General features: G+C 38.3%; 1 protein-coding gene across 5 annotated transcripts in view; it reads right to left on the reverse strand.

Annotated features, from left to right (window-relative positions):
• TBC1D32 (TBC1 domain family member 32) overlaps positions 1–12,936 on the reverse strand; it is a 69,608-nt gene that overhangs the window by 27,578 nt on the left and 29,094 nt on the right. For all 5 annotated transcript variants that reach the window (XR_013984342.1, XM_080999505.1, XM_080999504.1 and 2 more), the window contains 5 exons: positions 11,934–12,052; positions 10,193–10,309; positions 7,249–7,337; positions 1,401–1,523; positions 115–223 (listed from right to left, as the gene is read on the reverse strand). Coding sequence is in view for 4 of the 5 variants with exons in the window: in XM_080999505.1 (XP_080855631.1) it covers positions 115–223; positions 1,401–1,523; positions 7,249–7,337; positions 10,193–10,309; positions 11,934–12,052 (557 nt within the window). In the remaining variant the exon portion in view is untranslated. The remainder of the gene's footprint in view (positions 1–114; positions 224–1,400; positions 1,524–7,248; positions 7,338–10,192; positions 10,310–11,933; positions 12,053–12,936) is intronic.

Here is a 12,936-nt window from a genome sequence, read left to right on the forward strand (position 1 = left end):
TCAATGGAATAATCAGCTCTAAATAAATGGTAGAAATAATAAATAAATCTCAGTCTGCAGCACTTATCTCCAGAGAGGCTAAATGTGAAGAAAACTGAAAAGCACGTTTACAACCTTATGCAATATTCTTGGAGGCAAGATCCGTTCCGTTGGTCCACCAACATGATTTATTCTAACAAGAATATGGTTTCTCTCTACTGATAGGCCATCAATTATAAAGTCTCTGCAACAAAACAAAATTGAATTGCATGTGGAAATTGCCATGAGTCTCATGATTCTCAAGAGCTAGATTACTGAGAAAGTATTTCAAGCCCGGTTGTTAGCATGGACACTGAATTGCAGTTTTGAACAAGGTAACAAAATCCTGGCACTGGATTCAGGGGAATTCAGAGATAGAAGGGAATGCACTATGTGTGCTTTGCTTAGTCTTTTCTGACCAGAATATAATACAAACTACTCTTTTTATGGCATTCAGTATTTATTTATGGTGCACTGACCAGCCCTAATGGTTTTTGAGATAATATATCAGCACTTCCCAAGATCAAATTACAACACAGAAGCCAAAAATAGGTTGTGGTTAACGAATAGTTACTTCAAAGGAGTAGCAAGCTTACAAATTATTCCCATCTTTGCGAGGTCAATAAAGGTTGTGAATACATCAGGGATGTTCATTCTGCCTCATGTTGGTTATACCCCTTCATGCATGCTTCCTAGTGGCTGTATGCAGCCAAGTAGTAAAGAACGATATGCAGTCATCAGACAAAACTTCCAAGAACAGTTCAAGTGGCACAACAATGAGGACAATAAACACAACCCATTTTCATGCTTTCAATACCATAATTTTTGTACCCCCAACAAATGAAAAAAGAGAGTCTCATGCCAAATTCCTTAACTCAATGAAGCCATACATTAATTTATTATTATTATTATTATTATCTGGTGGAACACTCTGTCACAAGAGACTAGGGCCCTGCGGGACTTGACATCTTTCCGCAGGGCCTGCAAGACAGAGCTGTTCCATCAGGCCTTTGGCCAGGGCACAGCCTGACTCCCTCCCTCGGCAATCTTCGCGGAGCTCTGGCCCAATGGTGGCCAGTGGCTTGAATTTAATTAATTTTATAATGAATGATTTTAGAGTGTTGTTTGTGCTGTACTTTTGTACTGTTTTATTGTTGTTAGCTGCCCTGAGCCCGGCTTCGGCTGGGGAGGGCGGGATATAAATAAAATTATTTATTATTATTATTATTATTATTATTATTACTATTATTAGCAGAGCTGCTTTCTACACTGATATTTTTCTTTTGGAGGGTAAGGCTATGGGTTTATGTGAAAAGCTCCAAGTAAAGATTACACAGAACTATAGAGTGGGGTGATACATTTTTTAAATGAATATTCCTTACCGAGAAGTTTCAGAAATGTAGATGGTATTTTCTCTTTGGGCATCTAAGAGCACTTCTGATACCTTATACTGAGATTCTAAAAGTAGAAGTGTATCTAGATCACAGCAGAGCACATTTAATAACCTGCAGGATGTAATATTTTGAAATATCAGAACATTACAAGTTATGGGAAATGCAGAGCAGCACTACGCAAGTTTAAATATTTTGGAGTTGAGTTCTTTTTTTAAAAAAAGAAAAACTGCTGTAATACAAAGCAGAATTAGAAACCTGGGACACAGCATATGGTTTGCATGTAGAATACCACTGACCTATCCTAGAACACCATTTGAAACAACACTGTTATCTACAGTCAAGGTATTTCTATTATATTCTTGCATGTGCACACTGCCTTTTTATTGCTTCTTGTTGAATACTGCTAAACTGACTGTCAATTTCTTATTGTCAGTTTTGTTCCAGGGAGAAGGGGCTTTAATTACCAGTGCTTCCTTTTATTTTTTTCTTCTATTTTTTATACAACAACGTTTTACTATACAAAGCTCCTTTCTGCAATAGGAACAGAAACTGATAGGGAACAATGTAGAAAGGCTTTCTAGAAACAATTTACAGTCATACCTCAGCTTACATGTCCCTCTGGTTACGTAAACTTTGGGATACGTAAGCAGCAAACCCGGAGGTATATTTCTGGGTTTTTGCCAGGCACACATGTGCAGAAGCGGTCCCTCCGGTTGCGGAAACCTCGGGATCCAACCGGAGCTCCGGAACGGATCCTGTCTGCAACCGGAGGTACCACTGTACAGGCTATTCACCAGTGAGCCCACTGCTACACAAAACAGAAAGAAGCAAAACAAAAACCTCAAACTAGGAAGCTTGTATCTAAAAGCACAGGAGTGCTGAATACCCTTTGGGATGTCCACACCAGACAGGCTGTGTCCTCCAGTTGTGTTTTAATTTATATACCAAAAAAATCAGCAGAAATTTTGCCAGAAAAGGGAGCGCACAATGTAAGGAAGTAACAACATCTCAACAATGCCACCCATTTTCTCTGAAAAAAAGTGAATGAAGCAAGGATGGCAACAATGCAAGCAAGCTAGCATGGAAACAACCTTTGGTCCCTTTATGAAAGAAAATTGCCTTCCCAGTGTTGTGATCCTATACCCATTTACATGGGAGTAGGCGATATGATTTAGTCCTAAGTAGACATGTACAGAATTGCACTGAATGTACAGAATTGCACTGAAATTTGGCTGGTTTGTCCAAATTTATCTCATCCATGCCGTGTAACCCAGATGCTTCATTTCATGAACAGGTGGAAGAAGAGCCCAAGATAATATTGCAGTGGACCCAGCCTTCTTTCTCATTCGGCTGCTGAAAAACAAAGCTACTAGAGGCAATGTAGTAATAACTATTTTTAGTTTCAAAAGCCTATTCATTTGCTTGAATGTTTTATTCATAAAATTATTCTTCATAATCTTCAGGACAAGCATTCATTCGTTAGTATATTTCAAGAAGTGATACAGAGAGATTAATAAAATCAATACTGAGACATTTAATGCTTTCATAAAGATTTATAGGACAAAAGAGAAGCATTCATATTTTCATTACTGATGATCATGTCATTCTAAAACATTTTTAGTATGAAAAGATTATTATGAATTACTTATGAGTAATCAGTGTGGGGAGAAACATTATGATGCATTCAGAAAATCAGTGTGATATCAAAATAATTTTTCATACACAAATGCCCTTTTCTGCATGGCATGTCTTTGACAGTTTAATTTGAATATTACCAGCAAACAAAGGAAACAAAAGCACCCATTGATATTAAAACTAGAATATTTTAACCCACTAATCCAGACCATTTTCTATCCAAGTTACCCACACTAAATGCCTTTGCATGAATTATACTGCACTTTCATGAGGTCGTAACAGATGCACATCTTTTATATAACTTGTGAAACTGGTCACCACTTTATCCCTTGGTCTAGGACTAAAAGCCCTGATTGCTCTTTTGTGCTCATAGCCAATGTTCCCTAGTTGTTTCAAAAGGTATGGAAAATGTGACACTATTCTTTAGCCCTCTGTTCTGCATCTGATATCAGTAATGGCGGTTTCATATTGCAAATCTAATGCAGTTCAAAGGAACTATTTCGATTTACTGTGCTTGTTCTGCTAGCCATGCTATTTTAGGTCTTTCCATTTTTTTCCTGTTAATCTTGCTTTTCAAGATTTCAAGTGTTGCTTGAAATTTAAAACAAATGCAAATTGATGTGCGTATGTACAGATTGTGACATGAATGTTTTATTTAATTATTTGTTTCCTGTACCTGCAGTCAGGTTTTAATACCACTGGAAACAGACCAGATGTGAATATATAACAAAACAGGGATTCCCACCCCCTCATTAATATATGACATGTTAATTTATCCTCCTCCATTGACAATACTCAGATTCTGTAGAACACGGTACATTCGTTTAAAAGATACAGTTCCCTAAAACTATTGCTAAAGATTGTTTACACAACATAATTACAATTCCAGTAGAGAAACTGGAGGAAAATACAATCTGTTTTGTTTTCCAAAACAAAAATTAGAATGACTGCAATATCCTGTATAATTTGCAGTAAATGTTTTTTTTAAAAAACCTATAGGTAATACACTGATTGAAAATTAACTAAGTTTTGGCTGACAGAAGCATATTCCCAAGCAAAGTTTGTGTGCAAACTAGACAGGGACTACAGGAGCAGGCTCACCTTCCTATCAAACCAGCTTCCCAATTTGGATCAGGGACTCTGTGAGAAAGAACTGGTCTACAAAGACAAATTATATGATAATGCTATAAGTAGTTTGGACCTCAGTCTTCTCAAAATCTAAGAGGAACTGGTTGTGGTTTGTGAGCCTGATTCTACCCACCCCCCCTGTTCTGGATCTGCAAAGAAAGGCGAGTACAGAGCTGCTTCCCTGTGCTTCTCCTGAGAGCATGAGCAACTATGAAACATCTAATACAGGAAATGAACCAAAATAACGTTATTAAAAACTAGAGTTGACAGGTACTAAGATTACTTGAAGAGAATAAAGGTTTTAATCCAGATAATGTATCTTCAAAGTAGAGAATCCAATTTAAACTCTTGATGCACTAATGGAAAATCTTGTGGCACTTCAGGTACAAATAAAAAGCTAAAATTAACCTGAGGCTTCTCATTATATGTTCAGAAAGAAGGACAGGCACATAACCTAATGACAACTACTTGCACATATTTTCTTGAGAACACGATGAGCTAGTTTCTTTAGGGGAAAGCTACACATTCTCCTGAGTGTTAATTAACTGCAGCTAGGGAGCTTGGGAAACTGCTGCCTTTTGAGCCAAGATCCATTGGGAACTTCATTTCTCAGATTCCCTAGCATACAGGCCTCCCCAACAGACAATGATAAGTTTAGGAGAAAGGGAAGCAAGCAGTGAAGGCTTTCCCCTGGGAAAATTGTTTTTGAGAATTGTTTAAGAAAACTCAAAAGTGCGCCTGCCTTTCACCAGACTTGAGGGATATCAATGTTTTGCAATATCCATCTGATGACTTGGTTGTGGACCACTGAGATTAAGACCATAAGGAATACAATTCTTTCACTTGTATTAATGTGAAACCTATTAAAAAATCCTACTGCAAAAAAAGGAAAAACAAACCACAGGACTGTAAATACTCTCTAAGAAGATATAGCAACATTCACTTCCTATTTGAGACAGTTTTATTGTGATAAATGGAGCAGCTAGACTAGGGACAGGGAACCTTTAGCCCTCCAGAAGCTGCTGGACTCCAAATCCCAGCAACCCCAGTCAACATAGCCAGTAGTCAGGGATGATAGGACCAGAAGTCCAACAACAGCTGACCATCATTGCAGTGGCCTACTGTCTCAGTTTTTATGGTGGTTTTACTGCAATTTCGTTATGCTTTAAATTGTTTTAAACCCTTTTTGTAAGCTATGATGTTGACAGATGAGGTATAAATTTTAGAACACAAATTACAATAATCTCTGATAAATGCTTCAGCATATAGTATTGTTTCACTGCTTTAGCATAGTAAATTTCATTGCTATAATGTAGAGAGATGTTAGAACTGACACTGGATTTGGCAGTCTCTTTCCTATAATTATTTTGCATAAAATAATTGTGTTAGCGTTGTTTTAGACATGGGTTGAGATATGGTGGGAAACAGCTCTAATATGTGGATCTGGCCCTCCAATGAGTCCTCCTCCCTCTGACACATTGCTGCGTTAGATGTAAACTCACAACTGTCAAACAAGCTCTACTGAAGCTGATCTACTTCAGCAAAGGAAATTTGTCAGGAACAGGGAACAGGGTCTGCCACATACTAACACCACCTTCCAATCTGAGGCAGAAGAAATAGAGAGATATTGGGGACAGACGGAGGACCAGAATAGCACAGCACATGGCACAGTCTAAAATTACAGCAGCTAGGAATCACACTTTCACTTCACACAGAAGTGAAAGAAATTGACCTACAGAAAGTGGTAAAAGCGAGTGAACTGAGCAGGAAGAAACTTCTTCATTCTGTGCTAGCAAAAGATACTAACTCCTGAAGCATCCTTAATCAGTATCCTGCTGATTAACTTGTTAACATATATAAAGCCCTGAACAACTTGGGACCAGGTTATCTGAAAGATTGCCTGGTCCAATATATTATTATTATTATTATTATTATTATTATCATCATTGCTATTGTTGTTGTCATTTATTACCCAGCTGGTGTCTGTGAGCTCCCAAAAGGCCCTTTGGTCCACTGGAAACCCCCACTAACTGAAAAGGAGGAGGAACCCATTTTTGCCTATTCTCTCTTCTCCATGCCACATTTCACATTGCTCTGGAGAGGCCCCCAACCCTTTGAAGCCAATTTTCAGGGTGTGTGCTGGGAGCTGCAACAGAAGGGAGAATAGGGTCTGGGAATATGTCTGGGAATTCCTGGACATGTCCTCTTTTCACGGTCCTACTTGCCCTTCCCTTTGCCATACACGAAGCACGCAATCATCAGTTGCTTCAAATGTGAAAACTTCTCTTCCACTAACCCATAAGACTGGACCCTGTTTTACATGTTTGAATCTTCAAGAGTTTTTTCTCTCATTGTTATACTTTTTTATTTTGCTGTTTTACTGGTTTAGGATGTGCTTTTTTGGTTTAATAATTTACTCTTTCTTTGTTACACTATACACAGCTTAGAGATTTTTGTAACGTTAAATAGTATATAAATGCTAAAAAAAAATAACAAAAAGATTGTGCTCATCAAACCAGGCACAGGAAATCCGACATTCAAAGAGCCAAGACTGTAAACAGCCAATAAGCTACAAAACATCAGTCAAAGCCACTGCAGCTCTTGATAAAAATTTCAGCATCCTATTTCTTTCCTCATCCAACAGGAGACAGCAAGGAGTAACAGTTTAAGTGCCTAAGTTCTTTCTATTGTGTTAGCACAGCAAAAATTGTAGACTGCATCCCAACCCAAGCAGCTAAGAGTTCCAACACCCAAAAGCAACCTATGATAAACAATATAATGGGGGGTGGGGACACAAAAGATTTGCATTGAGAGGATTTTCTCTAAGCCTCATATGAACTTGGGTACAATACAAGTTGTCTAGGGGAAATACTTCCTTTGTGCATAGTCTAATTTCCCTGACTGTATATTGGCCTTCATTGCCATACAGCACTCAACCTGTATGTTTCACTCACAGATACCTCTACCCTCATATAGGCCAGATTCATAAGCATTTTACCAAGTCAGCATTGCAGAACAGAAGAAACTAGTTGATTATTTTACCTTAAGTGAATCAGAAAATTTAGTATCTTACCTCAGGCCAAAGATATGAGACTGCTCATAATTGAACAATGAATGAATTTTAGCTTCTGTGTTCACAATTATAACCCTGTCAATGATATCCTGAAATATAAGCACCAATTTTATTAATATGTGACCAGCACTTTGAGTAGACAACATTATTACTCAACCATTTTCATTAAGCCACATTTTTAAAGTATATGGACAAGTATATGATTTGGTTGTTACATTTCCTCACAAATAGCTCTTAAACTGGCAAGAAGCAATTCAGCAAACTGTTCTTGTGTTTAAAAAGTAAGTATTTTCCCCATTTCATTCCAGTCAGTTTCTCTGACTCAAGTGAAAACAGAATCATAAAAATAGTCATTATCAGATACTCTACATGCATTTAATACCCAGTGCATTTATTTTTAAATCTATGTGTACATCTGGGGAAAACACAGTGAGTAAGTATAGAATAGCATTCCTATAAAGGAAAACTGTTCCTAATTGGAAGTTTACTTCCTTAAACAAGTAAATTAATACAACCTTGCTAATGTGAGATTGTAAGTAATCCGCCAAGAATAGAGATTTGGCAACATCTTTTGATTTGATCTTACATTCAAAGTACTTTGACACCTCGAACAGCTAACCAACTCCGTTTACACTGAGCAAAAACACTTTTGCCCAGCTGTAGCAGCCAAGAGTAAGGTTTCCAGTTTCTTTCCCAAAACCTCAGAATAAATGTGAATAGCCAAAGGGGATTTGACACTATACTCATTATTTCAAGTCAGATCATCTGTCCATATAGCTCAGTACTGTCTGCACTGACTGGCAGCAGCTCTCCAGGTTTCAAGCAGGAGTCCTTCCCAGTCCCATATGGAGATACCAGGAATAGAACATGGAGCCTTCCATATGGAAAGCAGATGCAACTGAGCAACAACCCTTCCTTAAATGAGAGGCATAGTGTGCTTGCCATGGTAGCAGGGGAGATAGACATTGTGCATAGACAAAAGACAAGATAGCATATTGCATGGTCAGACTGGCAGTAGAATTTTATTTCAACATGATGACACAGTAATGACCTTCACTGCACCAGAGAGTAGCAGGCTAGGTTCTGGGCACAGAGTAGGGTTACAAAGCACACACAGCTGTATCTACTTCCTCCCTTACCATCTTTGGAGAGCAGGGCAGGTGATTGGCTTTTCACCAGTTAAGATTTGTACAGTACATGATTTTTGGTTGTTAAATGTTTATAGTGTTCAGCTGAAGTAAGAATTGAGTGGATGAAGTGGTATAATGTATGCAAAGAAAGTGTGATGGCTGGACGAGCAGTAACCAAGTATGGTTCTTGAATTCCTGATTTGTATTATTCATTATAAGGATACTTTTCTGCAATATTGGTGTTTGTGTGTGTTTTAAAGATAATATTGCAATTATGTTGCATTCTGTTGCTGTATTTTGCTGTTGTATTATATTGATGTATTTTGATGGATTCTTGTTTTGTGTAAGATTTGCTTTTGTTTTTTATTTTACATTGTTTAGATATTTGTTATGTTACTTAAAACAAACCAGCTATAGTCACATAGAACTGATCTAAGTCCTACTACAGAGGAATAGAAGGATAAAACTGTCATGAAACAACCCAATGCAACTTGATCAACATTACACCAAGATAAGTGTTCCGGTCAAAAGGAAGAGCAACAGAATGAAAAAATCCAAAAAGAACCATTTACACCAAGGTCATCTACAGTGATGGCAACACAAGCAGACATCTGGTTGACCACACAGCCCACAGATGCATCACTGGAAGTGGGAACAGCCATCCCCAAGATTCAGGAACTGCCCTCAAAAAAGAAAGGTCACAGATACCTTTATGGTTAAAATTACCTTCAGGGATGGCATAAAGCACAGCAACACCAAACACAGTAATGTCTCTACCCTGGATCTCCCAAGTGGGCCACAGGTAAAAGACCAAGAAAAGGAAAATCACATTCCAGTTCAGGGAACGTCAACCTTTTTGAGCCAGTTGGTGCATATGCAGTTTTGAGGGAGTGCTTGAATGCCAGTCACTAAATGGCTGCCACGAGGGCATGGCATAACACAAAAATGGCTGCCATGTCTAAAAGAGCAGGAATACAAAAAGTATTCCCTATCAATGAAGAAAAGGCATGTGCATCAGTCACCGCCACGCTCACTCACAGAGGAAAGCTCTTCGCACCTCTCCTCTGCTCAGAGTAGGAGGATGGGTGTCCAATCCTGGCATCCAATGAAATGTGGGCATGTCTGAGGGGGCATGAGGAAAGGCTGAACAAATGCAAACACAACCTGAACAAGATGAGCAAAGCATGTCTCATGAATCATGGATTTTTGAAGGAATCTTATTGAACCCATTCTCAAGAACCATAAGAGGTGCTGCTAGGCAGGCTGGCACACACAGGTGCCAAAATTGTGGCTCTTGTTCTATTTTGACATTGGTTATAACTAAATATATCTATATTTCTTTAGATATGCAAAAGATTTTTATACATATACAGATTTTATATGATATAAAGAATAATTTTATTATAATCAAATCCATTGCTTACACTTGAAAGAAGAGATTTGTCTTTAGACAAGAGAAAACAGCATCTGCAGATTATTATTTAAGTATTATATTTTCCTGTGACTGTAGGAAAAATAGATTCACACTGAGGACACTGTGCATATACTGCCCTCATGCTGCATGCAAGAAAGAAATGCTGAAAATGTACTCAGAACCTAAGCAGCAATAGAACACCAAACCCATATGAAGCTTCTTATTTTTACTGAACAGATTTGTAAACCACTCCTCATGATTGTCAAAAGGAGATACAAAATTATAAAGTTAAAGCAATAAGAAAACATTAAATCCATTTGCAAAAAGAGCTTGTTTCAATCAGAGCACTATAACCATTCAAAAGAGCTTTTCAAAAAGGATTGAAAGCCAAGCTACTTACTATAATATCTGTAGGAACTTCACGGAGAGAATATTCTGGTTTATTAGGTATCGCTTGATCACCTATCAGTTCGTAAACAGCAGGGTAGGATAACAAGTTTATCAGAGCTAGAAAAGACTAAAGCAGGAAATGGTGACACAGTAAACAAAATGATTACTGGCATTTCGTTCCAGCAGGCGTTCTAAATGAATTGTGATTTTATAGTTTTAACACATTTTTAGTCTTATTGTATCAAGTCTTCTGTACACTGCTTAGAGGCTACTGTCATTGAGTTATATAAATTGTCAAAATAAATAAATAAATCTAAAGCCTGTTACAAAAGCCGTTAGTATTACTTTGGTTTTCACAAATAAGATATATAAAGAGTGACCTTTTATTGGACCAACTCCTATCAGTGTGGGTGTTTTCAAGCTGTAGCGATGCACAGAATAGAAAGGTAAGTTTGCATCCCAGGCAGAGCAGGGCTATTTAAAGGTAATTAAAGACATTTGCAGAGCGCCTACTGTGGAAAAGAAGGCGGAAAGGAAATCTAATGCAAACAGCTGGAATGAACGCCCACTGCAAATCACAGACATTAAAGCAATACCAGTTGGCTTAGCCTTTATAGGAGCAGGGGTGGGAAAATGGCAGATCAAGCAAGGTTGAATCCAGGTATAAGGAAACAAATAGCACTGAGGGCTGCCACAAATCCAAACGCTGCTGCCTTTAGCTAGAATCTCCTTCAGTGAAGCCCAGACTACATTTGCACTTTAAACCTGGAGGGCAGACCGAGGTAATACAAGTCTAACTACAGGGACACTACCTTCCAGTACAGTATCTCTGCACCATGGCATTGTACGGACAAGAGTTAGCATAGCACAGCCGTTATTTTCCAATTAGACTATTGTAGCAGGCTGGATAATCCCCCGCTTTAGGACAGGCATGGCCATTCATAGGCTAGGCTGCTGAGAGCAAATAGGATGAGCTCTATGTATAGTAGTTTCTCCCTCAGCCTGAATAATGTATATTTAAAATATACATGGCTATGCTCAACCGGTAAGATCACTGAAGAGTGATATTGCTGCATCACACAGAGATAGAAAAAAAGATTGTACAATAAAATGCAGGCAGTCTAGGGTGCTTCCCAAAGGAACAGCAACTACATTATGAAGTAGGAACAGTCACTTAGTTTTTATTTCTTAAGATACGCTTGTTTAAATTCTACCAAAGAATTATGTTGAGGTGGTGATTATTTGCAAGAAGTGTGGATTGTGACTTTTATATGGGTACTGTTTTATTCTGGATAATTGTCTTTATTTGTAGTTGTTAGTAATTATGTTCTGTATTATGGCCTCTGGCCGAGATAATAAAACTGATTGATTGAAACGTATTCACTGAATCCTGATGCGATTATACGTAACTCTTCTCAAACTGATTTTGCTCCTCTTCTTTAAGCTGCTAAACTTCCAAAATATTAACACTAAACAAAGTTAGCACTTCTTTTTCTTTTTGAATTCTGGAGTCAGTCTCTATCCTTATTAGGAAGTTTATCAAGAACACATCCTCAATAAAAAGCATATCAGAGCATGGTACGGCAATCCCATGCTATTCTTTTATTGTTTCCCCAATACTCTACCTTAGAATAATACATAATTTACAACCTGCAAGCTACAAGCAACTTAAGGAATATCCCAAGGAAAACATTCTGCTTCAGATAAAAACTATATTCACATATTAATGGGCAAAAGAAAATTCAAACCACCTTCTGACAGCTCCGATCAATGGGATCAACTGGTGTTGATCTGGGATGAGTTACTCGGACATCATCTCTTCCACATTCTAGAACACCCCACAATTCGGTAACAAGTGCTTTTATAAATCCTAGGAAGAGAGTATTTTATTCACAAGGACTCTTGTCATATTTTATAGCAGAGGTCCTAGCAAACGTTATTAGACAGGAACCACACTGAGAACACTTTCCATAAGGGTTAAGCTGATAATGCTACCACAGCTCTTCACTAATGAAACTATCCTCTTTCATAACATGCACAATTTCTAATACGATATCTTAATCTGTACTGTTTCACCATAATAGGAACAGTTGGTGCAGCAACCTCCACATTTCAGGTGGGGGCTCTGTTTGGTTCCACGTGGACTTTGCTCTGGAACACTCAGGGCCTCAGTGGGTGGAATTCCATGTAGCACTGGGGTGTGCACATGGGAAACAAGGCCTGCTCATGCAATGGGACTTTCCCACCTCTCCAACCCCAAAGCCCTCTAAACCTGTTCTGAGGGTTTCCCCAATCCTCCAGGGCAGGTTTAGGAAGCCCCGTTGAAGCCTTAATCCCACGCACACAGCAATTTAGTTGAATCCCACGTCATGATCTGACATTATATGACCAAGCATGGCAGCATCTTTGGGCTTGCATGCTCCTCTCCCTCCTTCCCTTGTGAAAAATTTATCCCTCATTTCCTTGTTTGATGCAAATCATGGCTTCTGGAAAACCATGGCTTGCCTTTTATCCAGACTAGCAAAGGAGGGAGGCATCTGCAAATTGGAGGATGGAGAAGAAACAGATTTTCAAATATATAATGCAAAACCATGGTTTGGCATTCTGTCTGAACTGTCCCATACAGAAACACAAAGACAGGATGATAGAATAAAATAACTTATTTGCTCTGATGCTTGCTGACAAAAGTCAAAGCTATAGACACAATTCTAACCATGTCAATAGGAGTTAAGTCCTACTGAATTCAATGGTGCT

The sequence above is a fragment of the Podarcis pityusensis genome (genome assembly GCF_964106645.2).
Source record: "Podarcis pityusensis genome assembly, chromosome: 3".
Classification (NCBI taxonomy): Eukaryota; Metazoa; Chordata; class Lepidosauria; order Squamata; family Lacertidae; genus Podarcis; species Podarcis pityusensis.